The sequence below is a fragment of the Saccopteryx bilineata genome, chromosome 12 (assembly GCF_036850765.1).
Source record: "Saccopteryx bilineata isolate mSacBil1 chromosome 12, mSacBil1_pri_phased_curated, whole genome shotgun sequence".
In the NCBI taxonomy this organism is placed as follows: domain Eukaryota; kingdom Metazoa; phylum Chordata; class Mammalia; order Chiroptera; family Emballonuridae; genus Saccopteryx; species Saccopteryx bilineata.
In genome coordinates, this window is record NC_089501.1 from 19,250,561 (window position 1) to 19,268,158 (window position 17,598).

Genomic DNA, 17,598 nt, shown 5'->3' on the forward strand with positions numbered 1-17,598 from the left:
TGATAAGTATTAATGGGAAATTATATATCTTGCTAATCACTCTTTTTAAATGATCCATCATGGTTAATTTAGAGTTCTTAAAACACTTATTAAAATTAAGACACTGTTTTCTAAGAAATAATAACTTAAATAAAAACTTATATACATTTTATTTCAGGGATTGTTCATCAAATAGAAATATTTGCTAAATTCATGTTTTGAAATTCAATGTGATATATATTTGAAGGCTAACTTGTTTCCTGTAATAGGAATTGAATATTACTTTAATCATTAAACAAATTTTTCTCTATTTCTAATGGAAGAATTTTTAAGTATTAAACAAACTGGTTGTAGATAATGTTTATCATATTATTTCCTACATATTAAAGCAATTACTTTTTTGGTAAAATTTTGCTTCTACACAATTCTTTGCTTCTAACCAAGTTTATTTTATGCCAACCTGGCCAGCATGACATTTTAATGGGCAGTTAGAATTTAAGTAGATGGAGCACTAACATCTCCCTGCATGTGTACAATTCCAAGTTAAACTCTTATCTCTGTAGCAGGGACAACATCCTTTCTTTTCAAACTGTTATTTGCATTTATTTACATATGGCTCATTACCAATTATGAGACATGAACAGAAAAGACACTCCAATTAGCTGGTAATTAAATAATTTTCTGGCTATCTTCTCTCAATTTGGCAGAAGATACTAGTTAGAATGTGTTAGTGAAATCTTTGTTTCCCTCATGAAAGCAATTGAATTACTTTCCTGGATCTGTCTGTCTACTATTGATAAGACTAAATATATGGGATCACAACTACTTTACACTTTTCAGTACTAGATACTGCATAAGAGGGAAGGTAGGGAATGGGAACAGGGCTTTGAAATGAAAATATACATGAATTCCTTTAGAAATCTTAGCCTTCTAGAAGTTGTTTAAGATGTGTATACAAATAGCCAAAACAACATTCTAAAAGATGAATATGAGGTACACAAATAATATTAAATTATCTATAAAGGACACCCCATAAGATATGTTTAGGAAAACACAATGTGGTTAACCTGTCAAAACAGACCAATTTTAGTAAGTCTAATCATATCTGAAGGAAACTAATATTGAGGTTACTTATGAACCAATAGTACCAACTGCTACAGTAATTACCTTCTACTTTCTATACATAAGAATACTTTTAGAGTTAGTGATATTATATATCTTGTATACTTATGAGCTGTTATAAAAAACTATTATCATAATTCCAGACTGTTAAGTTTCATGTCATGGATATAAAATCTCCTGAAAAATATTTGAAGCATACCCCAAGATGCATAGCATATTGCTTTTGTCTCTGGTTGGTAAAGCTGTGAATGATTTTTTAAAAATTATATTTTATTTTGGTTCAAAATTTCTATGACAAGCAATTTATTATATTTATAAAAAAAAGTACCATAAAAGAATCGTGGAAGGCCCTAGCTGGTTGGCTCAGTGGTAAAGCATTGGTCCGGCGTGTGGAAGTCCCGGGTTTGATTCCTGGCCAGGGCACACAGGAGAAGTGGCCATCAGCTTATCCACCCCTCCCCCTCTCCTTTCTCTCTATCTCTCTCTTCCCCTCCCACAGCCAAGGCTCCACCAGAGCAAAGTTGGGCCAGGCACTGAGAATGGCTCCATGGCCTCCATTTCAGGCTCTGGAAATGGCTCCAGTTGCAATGGAGCAAGGGCCCAGATGGGCCAAGCATCACCCCCTGATGGGCATACTAAGTGGATCCTAGTTGGGTGCATGCGGGAGTCTGTTTGTCTGCCTACTCCACTTCTCACTTCAGAAAAATACCAGAAGAATGGTGGAGTAATTTTGATTCTAGTATAACTTTAAGGGTAGAGTAATGGAATTAAAAGTGTAATTTCAACAATTACAAATTTATTGTTATATACTCTTTACTGTAATGATTACAGTAGCTGAAACTAAGTGCTTCAAAAAAAAAGCAAGAATGGGAGAAAAGAGAAACAAACATGTAATAAAGCCTAATAGATTTAAATCTGAGTTACACACAATTTTTGCTGATGTCTACACTGAAGACACTTTTTAACACAGTTGATAGATTTAAGAACTACAAATAATCCTATGAAATAAAATTAAAGTTGTGGATTTACTTCTCATATAAAAGTTGACTTTGCTTACATTTATGACAGCATCATGATTGCACCAGAAATTATATTGCTTTATTCTCAAATTTGACAACTTGCTTGTAATAGTATTATATTAACACACAATTTTTATATTTAATCAAAATCTATTAAATAACTTGAATTATATGTTAATAGTGAAGACTCAGTTTTTCTTCTCGAGTAGCTGCACATTTCAGGCAAACGTTTTTGTTAGAAATATATGAATAATTTACTTATGTACCTATGACACATATAAATATATTTATCCACATAAGTTTAACCTCTGTAGTTATTTCCATATGTGTAAAGTGGGAGTTGGTACTTCAGATGGTAGCTCAGTACCTCAAAGGTGTTTTCAATGAATAACAGCTGTGGTTAGCCATTAGCAGTCCTGTTAAATGTTTTTCCCATTTTTCAGATAAGGAAATTGTGGCTCTGAAAAGTAGTTTACTTAAAAAGTAGATATCAACCTGACCAGGTGGTGGTGCAGTGGACAGAGCGTAAGAAAGGGATGCGGAAGGATCCAGGTTCGAGACCCCAAGGTCACCAGCTTGAGTGCGGGCTCATCTGGTTTGAGCAAAAGCTCGCCAGCTTGGACCCAAGGTCGCTGGCTCAAGCAAGGGGTTACTTGATCTACTGAAGGCCCGTGGCCAAGGCACATATGAGAAAACAATCAATGAACAACTAAGGTGTCGCAATGTGCAATGATAAACTAATGATTGATGCTTCTCATCTCTCCATTCCTGTCTGTCCCTCTCTCTGACTCTCTCTCTCTCTGTCTCTGTAAAAAAGAAAAAAGTAGATATCAGAATCTACTTCATTCAATGGTAATGTAAAGATGAGTCAGGCACAGTCTGGCTCAGAGTTTGGTGCATAAAACAGAAATCTCTCTGAATAGTTCAAGAAAAAATGGATTTAATACAGAGTTAATACTTAAAACCTTATTGGAAAAATGGGAGAAATGAAAGTTAGGGAGGATCACCCTGCAGATATGATCCAGAGGTCAAGAAACTGCTGTCTCCACACGCTACTATTGCTGTTCCAGGCGCCTATCACCCTCCAAAGTAGCACCTACAAAGTGGAAAGTGAGGTTCAGACAGTGATGCAAACCCTGCCAGAGCTTGCAGCAGGAAGGTGACTGTTGGCTCCCGTTAGTTTTTTAAATCTTACTCAAGTGCATTTCATTGACAGAACTCTCCTATTTGGAATCCCAGCTATAAGATTCATATATCTCAGTCCTTCATTCCCTGCCCTACTGGACCAGGCATGATGCAGGTGGAAATGGATGCCATGCTCAGCACCCATAGACCAAAAAAGCTCACAGTGTAACAGTGAAGACAAAACAAATAAAGAGACAATTTCAGGGCAACGTGGCAAGGACACTGATGAACTTAGGCATTGTGCTGGTGATGATGGGGTTTTATGGGATAACAGTGAGCTAAAAAGTCGAGAAGGAAGCAGAAAGGGCTTCCTGGAGATGATATTGCCTGAATACTTCTTAAAGAATTAGCAAGAGCAGATCATACAAAAAGGGAGGGCAGGCCATGGAAGGCATAGGGGAGAGGACAAAGTCAACGAGCTATAACACAACACATGAACATGTGCAGAAATGAAGGGGATAAGTGATGTGCTGAGCAGGGAAGTGGAGGCTTTTGAATTTTACTGTGATCACATTGGTATCAGGGAGGTAGATATGGAAATATGAAGCCATGCAGGTTGGGGACATAAATAATTCAGGATATGGGGTATGATCAGAAATGAGGGTACTAGACTCTGGTTTCAAGTGTCACTTGTAAGAAGCTTGGAAGTTGCCAGTATGTCCTAACAATGAGTAGAACACTAAACAAACTGAAAAGTCAACCACGCTTCCTAGAGCCATAAGAGAGAGGAGCATACAGGGCACACCACTACCACCAAGGTTGGAGAGATAAGTGACGACAGGGAGTCTCTGCTTACTGGCACAGAGACTCATGAGGGGAAACGGTGGGAAGCAGTGCTGGGGCAGGGCAAGTTGAGCTGTAATTGTCAGTGCTGGAAGCTCACTGTGAGCAAGACTGAAAGATAAAAACTCCAGGTGGTGCTGGTCAGAGGGGGAGACGTCCACACTTCTGATATAGCTCAAGAAAGTCGGCCAGTAAATATCAGAGAAAAATCTCTGTGTTTCTGTCAGGGAAAGAGTTGAAGAAACCATTTTGAAATATGCTAGAGCACTCTGTTTTTTTTTTTTTTCCCCTCTTAATTTATTGTTCCTAGAGGGAGAGAGAGAGAAAGGGGGGCTGGAGCAGGAAACATCAACACATGGTACTAGTTGTTTCTCATATGTGCCTTGACTAGGCAAACCCAGGGCTTCAAACCTGGTGACCTCAGCATCCCAGGTCAATGCTCCACCCACTGCACCACCACAGGTCAGGTTAGAGCACTCAATTCTTAACAAAGCTTTCCCTCAGGGGAAACTGTTTAATAGAGCCTAACCTCTTGGGGGTATTATTAGAGCTTTATTGATACGAATGTAGGTAAATATCCAACTCCAGGCTACCTGCCCCACCTAAGGAGAGAGAAGAATAACAAAGAAACTCTTGTGAGTTTGAAGATCAGACGCTCAACGAACTCAATAAAAGACTGAGACCTAATCTTCTTAGTTTATAGAATACATTCCCTTCCCTACCCCTTATTACCACCTTATGAAAGGCCTATTTACAGCAGCTCCTCCCCCACCCATCCACCCCTGGTACATCATATCCACTGACCAAAGAAAAAATTATAAGGCATACTTAAAAAAAAAAGCAAAATAACAAAATTTGGAAATATAGTGCAAGTGTCAGAACCAGACATGGTAAGGATGTTGGAACTATCAGGCCAAGAATTTAAAACAACTTTCATTAATATGCCAAGGATTCTAATGGATAAATTTGACAGCATGTAAGAACAGATGGAAAATTTAAGCAAAGATGGATTTTTTTTTTTTTTTAACGAGAGAGGTGGGGGGACAGGGACAGACAGGAAGGGAGAGAGATGAGAAGCATCAACTCATCCTTGTGGTATTTTAATTGTTTTGCTTTCTCATATGTGCCGTAACAGTAAGTGGGAGGGGGTTCCAGCTAAGCCAGTGATCCCCTGCTCAAGCCAGCAACTTTGGGCTCAAGCCAGCAATCTTGAGCTTCAACTCAGCCACCATGGGGTCATGTCTATGATCTCATGTTCAAGCTGGTGACTTCAGGATTTCGAACCTGGGTCCTCAGCATCCCAGGTTGGTGCTCTATCCACTGCACCACTGCCTGGTCAGGCAAAGACAGAAATTCTAAAAAGAAATGCTGGAGAACACACTGTAACAGAAATGAAGAATACTTTTGATGGGCATATAAGCAGACTAAACAAGGCCAAAGAAAGACTCTCTGAGCTTGAGCATATATAAATAGAAATATCCCAAACTAAGAAGCAAAGATAATCAAAACAAACAAACAGACAAAAAAAACAAAAAAAACAAAAGAGTATTCAAGAACTGTGGATGATATATGTATGTATTAATACTACAAGGATAGAAAGAAAGAAAGAAAACGAGATGTATCACAGGGAGAAAAAGGAAAGCATCAAGGAATATGTCTTTTTTTTTGGACTTGGATGCTAGGGAGGTGGCATTAAATAGAATTTTAAATTAGATGTACTTGATTTCAATGTCAGTGTTTTTCCTTCTCTTTCTCAACTGTGATTAAATCAAGACATTCTATAACTAAAGAAATCCCATGACATCTTGTGTGAGTTACATGTAGAAGTGTGCATATTCATTTTTTTCAGGATGAAGAAGCATGACCTTTCACATGCGTCTCAAAGTTTAAAAGTCACTGAGCCAAGACTTTTGGCTTAATAACTTGACTGCTGTTGTTCATTCAGTCTTGTCTTAGAGATCAAATGCTCATTTAGGAGTATAGTTTAAAAGCATACTAACTAGTTTTGCTCAGGTATTACAGTAGGTTATAAATTCTGATAGAGCTTCCTGCCATAAAACATCAAGATATTGAATATGTCACAACAAAAATATTTCCAGATGCTTTGCTGAAATCTGTAGAATGTGAGACAAATGCCCTCAGAGCCGAACATAGTCTACTGGGGGAAAAAAGCAGGAGAATAAATGAATCATAAGGAATTCTGGAGGCAAGTGTTGACTGCAGCATCCTTGAGTTTTAGAGAGCAATGAATTCCAGGGGCATATGGTGGGCGGGAGCAGAAACTAGGCTTGAACACCTTGAGGCCTACTGGGGAAAGGATGTGAGACCCTGTGTTCCTCCAGGTGCTCCTAGAAATAGGTCGTGCTAGAAAAATCCCTGCTGGCCAGGGGACCTTTAAGGAAAATTCTCTGCCTCTCTCATATCACCATTAGTAATGGTGATGATAATAGCCTTCCTTGATAATCTGCAGCCATAATTTTTTCACATGACTCTAAGATTTGAATATACACTGCAGAGAGAAGCCCCAGGATGGAAAATTAAATTAAAGCCAAATGAGGTTGCTGGCACCTAGTAAGAGCTGATATAGATCTTGTCTGGAGAAAAACATCTTCAAACTAGCTCTTTTAGGATTCCCCGTGATTGATATTAGCCAAATATAAATTCACCATAAACAGGATACCGTGAACAAAATCAGGTAGGAGACAAATTTAGGTCTTCCCGGGCTTAGAAACAAAATACTTATGAATAAAATAGTTATGTTATCAAACAATGTTATTAATAATGGAATGAAAATTATCAGAAAACAAGCAGCTAGCAAATTAAAGTCTCATAAGAATTTATTTTACACCCACTAGATTGGCAAAAATTAGAGTAATTGACACTAGCAAGTGCAATATGTGGAACAGCTCAAACCTTCCTGCATTCCCGGAGAAAGAGGAACATAAACTGGTACATGCACTCTGTGCAGTTTTGTGAATTTGAAGTATATACGCATTATGACTCAACATTGACACTAAGATAAATGCCTTACATATAGAGTACACTTGAAAGTCCACAAGACACATATTTAAGAAGCAGTTGATGGTAATGGCAAGACAAACCAGAAATTTGGAAAACAGTGTGCATAGAGAGAGGAAAGTAAATGAATTGTGTTGTTCTGTATAATGATATACTATACTACAGTGACAATAAACTATCACTATTCACAGCATGTACAAACCTCAATGCAATTAACTTCAAAAGCAATGTTATCTGACAGCAGAAGAATACATTCACTGTGATGACATTTTTATAAAATTTTAAGTATATAAAAACTTAATTGTATGGTACATATTTAGCAAAAATATAATATTTAAATACATAGATTTAAAATAAATATAATATTTGTATATCTATAAAATAAAATATAAACCAGGGAAATGCCTATATTTGAAATATAATATGAAATTTAAAAATGTAGGGGAGGGTGAAAGAATATGACTACAATGAGCTTCAAGGTTACCAATGATAATGCTGCTTCTAAAGCTACACAAAGGGCCTGACCTGTGGTGGGGCAGTGGATAAAGCGTCGACCTGGAAATGCTGAGATCGCCAGTTCAAAAAACTCTGGGCTTGCCTGGTCAAGGCACATATGGGAGTTGATGCCTCCAGCTCCTCCCCCCTTCTCTCTCTCTCTCTCTCTCTCTGTCACTCCTCTCTCTCCCTCTCTGTCTCTCTCTCTCTCTCCTCTCTAAAAATGAATAAATAAAAAAAATTAAATAAATAAATAAATAAATAAATAAATAAATAAAGCTACACAAAGGGCACATGGTGTTTATCTTCACATTCTTTTTATTTTACACATATTATTTATCTTCTTTTAATGCATTAAATGTAATAACTTAAAACATACTTGTCTGTATTTTTATGTGATTTATTTCTATTATTGTTGATAACTTCTTGATAGCAAAACTACATTTTTATGAAAGAGGTTAGCAACATTGACATAAAGAAATCACATTTTACTGTTAGCTATTCTAATTTATTATTATTATTTTTAAGTACTGTGGGTTTTTTATAGTGTGTTATTCTCAGAGGTAGAAATCACTTTTCAAAATGCTCACTGGCTCTGAAAATCAGTATTCAAAACCACTAACTAATTACTAATGCTCATAAGTGTCCCCCAGAACAAGACATATTAAGTGGGGTTATATTGTACATGCTCTTTAATCTTTTGAATCTTGTTCAAGAAAGCATTTAAATTAAAAAAAAAATTCACATACAATTCTTTCAGTTTCACTACTTTTGTTTCTGTTAATGCTTTAAATAAAATCCAGAAGAATGCTAAGTATTATGATACCACTTGGGAGACATTTCTAGTAGTATAGTTTTTATTAAAGAAAGCATTGACAGTCAATTTTGTGTGGAATTTTGAACAAGTAGCAAGAGTCAAGTTCATTTATGTGAAATTCATAGCACTGTCAAATGTTGCAATTAATTTCCCTTAAAGATTCCTGTCCCATTGTGAAATGGGTTTGGGATGTACCTTTCCACGTCATTTCAGATGCAAACTTTTCACAAGTGAGTTCTTCCCTAAACAGAGGCTGGCGTTATGATAGCTGATTTCCACCCTTGGGGTCAGCTCGGAGTGTTTTGATTTTCATTTAATCTGGCAAAATCCATCTCCAAATTTTTTACACTGCAATTCTAGGTTTTTATTTTACTTAAGCGCATTTCCTTTTGTTAATGGTTGAAATAGGAAAGGAGAATGTTTATAATAAAGTTGATAATAAGAGAAAGAGAATAAAATGAGCTTTGAAGTCTAAAAATGCTCACATTATAGAGGACTAGAGTGAAATTTAAAAAATATTTTAATTTAAATAACTTTAATATACATATAAATAATTTAAATAGAACAATTATCTTTCATACATTTATTTTTTATTGATTTTAATTTATTGTGTTTACATAGATTCAAGTGTCCCACTGAATGCATCCCTCCACCCCCCGTGTTCCCCTCAACATCCCTCTTGCCCTCCTCCCCCCAGTGCCTTCCCTCCAGGATTGGCTGTCCTGCTCTCTATAATGCTGTGTTATGTATATATAATTTCACCAATCTCTTTCCCTTCTCTGATCCCATCCTCTCATTATTATCTGACACACTTTTTCTTTTTTTTTTTTATAAATTTTTATTAATGTTAATGGGATGACATTAATAATTCAGGGTACATATATTCAAAGAAAACATGTCTAGGTTATCTTGTCACCAAATTATGTTGCATACCCCTCGCCCAGAGTCAGATTGTCCTATCTGACACACTTCTAATGTCCATTATTTATGTTTCTTGACCTATTGTGACTGTTGGCAGTTTATAGACTTTAAATAAAGCAGTCTTAAATATGCTGAAATTCTCATCAACAATTTGTTCTTGAAAAAGATTTGCTTTATTACATATTATTTCAGTTGTTGTGTGAAAGTTAAAGTGTTAAATACAATAAATTTCTTCTTTCTTCTCCTAACTATACAGATTATATTTAAGTGTGTGGAGTGAAAAAAATTTGTCCACTATATGAGTTCCCTAAACCTTCACCATATGTTAAAGCATGTTGAATTTTCTTTCCTTCTATGTTCCTCTAGGACAGTTTCCCAGCACGATTTGGAGGAATTCATTTTGTCAACCAGCCGTGGTATATCCATGCTCTGTATACAGTAATCCGGCCTTTCCTAAAGGAGAAGACTCGAAAAAGGGTATTTGTTCTGTTTTTATATTTTTTCACCTTCTTTATACAATGAATTATGATACATGCTGTGTGCTTCTATATTGCCTATAAATATTCAACATAGAAGACATTTGAAAATTCTTAAAGATGTGATTAATTCTGAACAGTGTATCTGTGAGATAAATATTTAAAAGCTAACTCTCTTACTTTCCCACAAATTGGGAGAACATTTTAGCACATTCATTATATATTAATGTCTCAGTTTAAAAGAAAAAGGAATAGCCATGTTACTGTATATTTATTGGTACACTTTTTTTTTTTTCATTTTTCTGAAGCTGGAAACCGGGAGGCAGTCAGACAGACTCCCGCATGCGCCCGACCGGGATCCACCCGGCATGCCCACAAGGGGGCGATGCTCTGCCTATCCGGGGCGTCGCTCTGTTGCATCCAGAGCCATTCTAGCGCCTGAGGAAGAGGCCACAGAGCCATCCCCAGCGCCCGGGCCATCTCTGCTCCAATGGAGCCTCGGCTGTGGGAGGGGAAGAGAGAGACAGAGAGGAAGGAGAGGGAGAGGGGTGGAGAAGCAGATGGGCACTTCTCCTGTGTGCCATGGCTGGGAATCGAACCCGGGACTCCTGCACGCCAGGCCAACGCTCTACTGCTGAGCCAACCAGCCAGGGCCTATTGGTACACTTAATATCAACTAGATCTAAACAAAAGCTATAATTTTATAATATAATAAATAGTTATTTCACAATATGTATTGCATTGAATATAGTGCATTTTGTGATAGCTAATATAATTTGCATCATTGTCATGATCAATCACACATTTCAGGAAGAATGCTAATTTGTAGAAATATTAATATCCCTTTAAATTACAATTACTTTAGTCCTCAGATTCAGTTTCATCTAACAATGATAATATTCAAAGTATCTGCAACAAACTTGTTTTTTTGAGAATATGATAATTTATGTAGAGCATTTAGCACAATAGTATTATTAAAATATTGATTTTAAAAATGCATTTTAATGTACATTATTTTATTTTATTCTCCAAATAGCTCTGAAAGTCAGCTTAGTAAGCATTGTGTCCTATTTCAAAGCAAGCTAAGTCTTAGAATGGGTGAGTAACTTGCTTACTCATGTATAAAACTGGAAAGTGGTACAGCAAGATCTGTATCAAAACAGCTCCACATTTAAAGCTATTTTTACCATTGTGCTGTGACCAATTTTCAAATGATTACTTCCACAGTAATATATAACTCTATATCTATATGGAGGATAATTTTCCATGTTTTTCAGTGAACGAGGAGGCACTTCAGGTATTTCAGTGTCATAGAAGCCTCATTGTAAATGGGAATGTGAAATAATTATTAAGTATATGTTTGCATCAAGCATTAGCAACATAGAGTTTTCTGTTTATGAATTTGTTGAAAATGTCCTAGTAGTTCAGGAGAGAGAATTCCGTAAACAATTGTAATTGATATTAGGAATTATTTCTACCACTGAGTCTCAAGTTAGTTTACATTTTAGAATTCAGAAAAATGCACTAATGTGCCTCACAAATAATACCTGAATTTTATAAAGGGATGGTCAGGTGAGCTTTTAGTACAGATTGTACTGGTAAACGCTTTTGTAATAGTCACTCTTCCACATGCTCTTCTAAGCACTGTATGTATAGTAATTCATTTAATTCTTTTTTTTTTTTTTTTGTATTTTTCCGAAGCTGGAAACGGGGAGGCAGTCAGACAGACTCCTGCATGCCCGACCGAGATCCACCCAGCATGCCCACCAGGGGGCGATGCTCTGCCCATCCTGGGGCATTGCTCTGCCACAATCAGAGCCATTCTAGCGCCTGAGGCAGAGGCCACAGAGCCATCCTCAGCGCCCGGGCCAACTTTGCTCCAGTGGAGCCTTGGCTGAGGGAGGGGAAGAGAGAGACAGAGAGGAAGGAGAGGGGGAGGGGTGGAGAAGCAGATGGGCACTTCTCCTGTGTGCCCTGCCCGGGAATCGAACCCGGACTCCTGCACACCAGGCTGACACTCTACCACTGAGCCAACCGGCCAGGGCTTCATTTAATTCTTAAGACAAGACTATTCTTTTACTTTTTAGAGAAAGGAAAACTAAGCAAAATAGCTAAGCAATATGCTCTAAATCACTACTAAAAAGTAGTAGAGCTAAATATGGAAGTTTGCTCGGAATGCTGTTCCAGGCAAAGGTAATAGCAAATACGGAGGTCCTTGGGTAGAAACACTCCTAGTATATATGACAAATGGCAAAGAGGCCAGAAAGACTGGAGCAGAATGAGCTGTTGGGAAGGTAGCAGAGGACTGGGTAGAAAGGAATATGGTGTGTGGGATATAAGAGCCTTAGACACCAGTGCAAGGATCTGGGATTTGAAGCAGAGTAAAATTAGAAGCATTTGAAAAATTGAGTATAGGGGTGAGTGTTCCAATGTGATTTTAACATGAGTCTGTTCAGTTATAAAAGACTGAAGAGGATAACATCTCTAGAAAACCAGGAAAACTCCAGGTTTTGAGGTTATTAGATTGAACTTGACAATTTTACCAATGCCTAGACAAATGCATTTCTATCATTATTTCTGATGAAAGTGAAATATTTGAACCTTAACATTTTAATTAAAACTGTAGGACTTGGGCCTGACCTGTGGTGGTGCAGTGGATAAAGTGTTGACCTGGAAATGCTGAGGTTGCCGGTTCAAAACCCTGGGCTTGACCGGTCAAGGCACATATGGGAGTTGATACTTCCTGCTCCTCCCCTCTTCTCTCTCTCTCTCTCTCTCTCTCCCCCACTCTCTCTCCTCTAAAATGAATAAATAAAAATAAGTTTTAAAAATGATTACATCAGAAAAAAAACTGTAGGACTCGGAATTTTTCATTTGGAAAATAATTATAGGTTAAAACACTTTTTAATTTCTATGTATGTAATCAATACACAATGTAAAGCTATTTTATTTCCTTACTGGTGTTTTAGTTAATTCAATATCACAATATTACTTAAACACCTTAAACTTCAGATGCTGTGATCTATCTGTGATCTGAAAAACTGGTAAAGAGAAAACCTAAGGGGTAACTGTGAATCTTTTTTTTTTATTAAAAAAACAGCTGGTTCTTTATTTTCTTAAATTAAATTAAATGACTTTGAGTCTACAACGTACTTGACTGATAGGAAGGAATATCAAGCTTGGGTGTTGTAGGAGTCGCTTCTCAAAATCTCACCAATACCTGGGATCTTTCCTGCAGAGCCAAACTGCTTAGCTATCCCTGACTACTTCAGGCATCCTCATTGTTGAAGCTAGTATTAGTTCCTTGAATTAAGGTCCCCGTCTGCTCTCGAGATGCCTGTGAAAATAGACTATCTCTGCTGGAGCTAGAACCCAATGGCTAGGCCTCAACCAGTGGATCTAATCCACGGCTGTGATCTTGACACTCCCCAAGAGCTGACAGGAAACAGGTTGCACTGCTAGTTTGTACAGATTTCTACCTCTTTCTCAATAAAGTGGACTCAATGCTCTTTCTTGTTAATTTTCAAAAGTATTCCATGCTCCTTTCCATGGTAGTCAGCAAGCATATATATATTTAAATATATATATATATATTATATATATTAGTGAAAGGAAGGGAGATAAGGAAACAAGACTTCCAACTCCCACATATGCCCTGACCAGGATCCACCCAGAAACCTCAACTAGGGCCAATGCTCGAATCAAGTGAACTATCCTCAGCACCTGAAGCTGATGCTCTGGGACCAACCGAGGCTCAGTTCCTGGGGCCGACACTCAAACCAGTTGAGCCACTGGCTATGGGAGGGGAATAAGGATACAAGGGAGAGAAGGAGGGGGACAGATGAAGATGGTTGCTTCTCTTATGTGCCCTGTGGGGGAATCAAACCCAAGATATCCATACACCTGGCCAACACTCTATCCACTGAGCAAACTGGCCAGGGCTGAGCATATTTATTTTTAATGGCACAGTTTAGGAAAATAAAATAAAAGTTGGAGGTCTGGATTCAGTACATGAATTTTCAGTGTGTGGAAAATATTTAACTCCATGAGAATGAATAAAACCACCAAGGAGTGAGTATAGTTAGAAAAGAGTAAAATTCAGGAACTAAAGCTTGGAACTCTCTAATATTAAGATATTGGGGTAATGAGGAATAATCACAAAAGGAACTGAAAAAAGCATCCATCAAGGTAGGAAGAAACCAAAAGATCCTGAGAAAATGTTTTCATGGGGAGCATCATCTACCTCATCCAGTGCTTCTGAGGGTTCAAGAAAAATAAGGACTGAGAATTAGACAAAGAATTTAGCAACAAGAAGAATCTTGACAAGAGCTATTTTCATACTGTGGTAGGAGGAAACACCTATTTTTATTGGATTCAGGAAAAGTGGGACAAGAGTATTTGGACAGTGAATGTAGAAAAATCCTTTCATGAGTTTTGCAATAAAGGGAACAAGAGAAATAGGATAATAACTGGAGGTTGAAGTAGTGCCAAGAGAGGTTTTATGTATCTGTGGGGGGAGGGAAGAGTAGAGTTAGCATGTTTGTTCTCTGATGGGAAAGATTCAGCAGAGCGAGAAAATTTGATGATGTGAGAGAGACAGAGAGTTGCTTGGAAAATATAATTGAGTAGAGGAGAAAGGATAGGTCGTTGTGCCCAGGTGGAGAGGTTAGCCTTCGTAAGATTTATTTTTTATTGTTCTAAGAATGAAGACAAAACACATGAACACAGAAGATGGTGAGTGTGTCTCATCTGGTTGCTCTGTATTTTTAGTGAAAGAGGAAACAAGGCCAAAGCTGAAAGTAATGTTGAGAAAGGACATAACAATGTTGTGAAAAGATTTGTTACCATATATTTTGCATGACTTGAAAGAGAAGGTTTCTTACCTAAAGTAACATATCTGATAAAATAAAAAGATTACCTACCTAATAAAATAAGGGTTTCAAGTGCTACAGCTGAACTATCCCAGAAAAAAATTCTTTTCATGTCTTATGAGAACCTAGCAGTGTGTGTGTGTGTGTGTGTGTGTGTGTGTGTGTGTTCTCTCGGGCTGCTGTAGCAGTGGAAAGGTATAAAGCAGAGGTCCCCAAACTTTTTACACAGGGGGCCAGTTCACTGTCCCTCAGACCATTGGAGGGCCGAGCTATAAAAAAACTATGAACAAATCCCTATGCACACTGCACATATCTTATTTTAAAGTAAAAAAACAAAACAGGAACAAATACAATATTTAAAATAAAGAACAAGTAAATTTAAATCAACAAACTGACCAGTATTTCAATGGGAACTATGGGCCTGCTTTCGGCTAATGAGATGGTCAGTGTGCTCCTCTCAGTGACCACCAATGAAAGAGGTGCCCCTTCCGGAAGTGCGGTGGGGGCCGGATAAATGGCCTGAGGGGGACACATGCGGCCCACGGGCCGTAGTTTGGGGACCTCTGGTATAAAGTGTGCATTAACCTGATGTGCTTTGGGACAGAGGGCCTCTTTCCCCTCTGTAGTTCTCACATCACGTCTTCCAAGCAGCATTCTTTTCTGCTTCGTTTGGCCAGTGACTTGCTCTCATCTGCTTTTACTCTTCCATAATTTGTTAAAATTACTTGCCAATTAGTGACTACAACCCTTTTAATTTTATTTGATGTTGTAGACCAGGGGTAGTCAACCTTTTTATACCTACCGCCCACTTTTGTATCTCTGTTAGTAGTAAAATTTTCTAACTGCCCACCGGTTCCACAGTAATGGTGATTTATAAAGTAGGGAAGTCACTTTACTTTATAAAATTTATAAAGCAGAGTTACAGCAAGTTAAAGCATATAATAATTACTTACCAAGTACTTTATGTCAGATTTTTGCTAAGTTTGGCAGAATAAATCTTTATAAAACATCTTACTATAGTTAAATCCATCTTTTTATTTATACTTTGGTTGCTCTGCTACCGCCCACCATGAAAGCTGGAACGCCCACTAGTAGGTGGTAGGGACCAGGTTGACTACCACTGTTGTAGACAGAGGCGGATTTAACGGCGGGTGGACTGGACCCCAATTTTGAAGGGCCCCACAAAACCCCAACTTTATACTTTCTTCTAATGAAACCAAGTTTGGTTTTATATGTGTAATTAATTGTACATAATATATTTTATTTATTTAAAAATATGATTCACATGTATTTTTATTTTCCCTGTCTCTCTTTTTTTAAGGTGCCCAGTATTTTCTTTTGCGCCTGCAGCCTCAACCAACCTTAATCTGCCTCTGGTTGTAGACTAGTCTTTCTTTGTTTTCCTATGTACAGGTTGGGGTAAAAGTAGGTTCACAGTTGTGAGTATATGAAACAATTTATTCTTATATTATTAATTATTAATTGTATGATTTTCCATACAACAATTATATATAGTTATTTAACTATACTGCTCACAAAAAATAGGGAATATTTTATCACTTCATATTCATTTTGAAATATCCCCTAATTTTTGTGAGCGTATATCACCTACTTTCGCCCCACCCTATATTTATCTCAGTAGATTCTGAAAGTATGGAAGATACAGAGAAATGTGTTAGCCTGTTTATCTTGAACCTGAAGTATGAAATTATTTGTCATTTATAAACTCTAATCCTTAAATAAATATATCTTTATATGAGATGACAGCAATGCTGTGTCAGAGAATACTGATTTGCAGTTTTGAGATTAAAATGAAAGAAAAGAGGTAGCAATTTACAAGATAGCAGATCTTGATTATGTAGCTTGAATAATTTTTCAGTTTAACGAAAAAGCTTTATGTAGACAGTAATACCTGTAATCGATATATGCATTCAGCTTTACATATTTAATCCATTATTTCTTTTTCTATCTGAATAATTAACATGAAAATCTCTAGTAGAGAAGATGCTGGAAACATTACAGAATATAAGTCTTTTGGGACTCGAACCTTCACTCAACCTTTCATTATGATGATGCTAATCTACTTTTACTTACATCACATACTTTGCATTAAAAAGTGGTAATTTAGTGGTCACACTATTCTTATTTTTATGGATGACAAAGAGAAAGCCATACCAGTGACAGCTTTTGGGCTTAATAACTTGGATGGGCTATGTAGCTTATGAGTCCCTTACGAGAAGAATGTGTTTTAACAGCATTCATTATGCACATCATCAGCTTTGCACAACTCACATTAGAATGATGTACAGATAAACATGCACATTAGATTCCGTTTATTCCGTTTATATCCCTGGCTATGAAGCAGAAAACCAAATTCTGGTTCCAGCTTTTTAACCCAATAACTATCAGATCTTCTGGAAGCTACTTAAAATCCTTGAGCCTCAGAATTTTTATATGAAATATTAGGATGATAGGCCCAGCCTGCCAATTTCACAGAATGGATAAAGGGCTTAAATATTTCAATGGATATGATAAACTTTTGCTTTTGCTCTATCATCACTCCCTCCCCACAGCATTTGGGTAATATTTGGTCTTCTCTGTGTGTTGTCTCTCACTCCTTTTCTTGTATTTGCAGATATTTTTGCATGGTAACAACCTGAATAGTCTACACCAACTCATTCATCCTGAGATCCTGCCCTCTGAGTTTGGAGGAATGCTGCCCCCTTATGACATGGGAACCTGGGCCAGAACACTGCTAGACCATGAGTACGATGATGACAGTGAATACAATGTGGACTCCTACAGCATGCCCGGGAAAGAGGCAGAAAAGGAGCTCTCCCCCAAGTCCATGAAGAGGTACGCTGCAGGAAGCTCGTAGGTGGGCTGTGGCCAGGGTGGAGGCACCCAAGTCT

At 37.4% G+C, this 17,598-nt stretch overlaps 1 protein-coding gene across 2 annotated transcripts in view; it reads left to right on the plus strand.

The window, feature by feature from the left end:
• The window catches only part of CLVS2 (clavesin 2), a 93,660-nt gene that overhangs the window by 64,270 nt on the left and 11,792 nt on the right, over positions 1-17,598 (plus strand). For both annotated transcript variants that reach the window (XM_066248373.1, XM_066248372.1), the window contains exons 4-5: positions 9,706-9,816; positions 17,322-17,542. In XM_066248373.1, the coding sequence (XP_066104470.1) occupies positions 9,706-9,816; positions 17,322-17,542 (332 nt within the window). The remainder of the gene's footprint in view (positions 1-9,705; positions 9,817-17,321; positions 17,543-17,598) is intronic.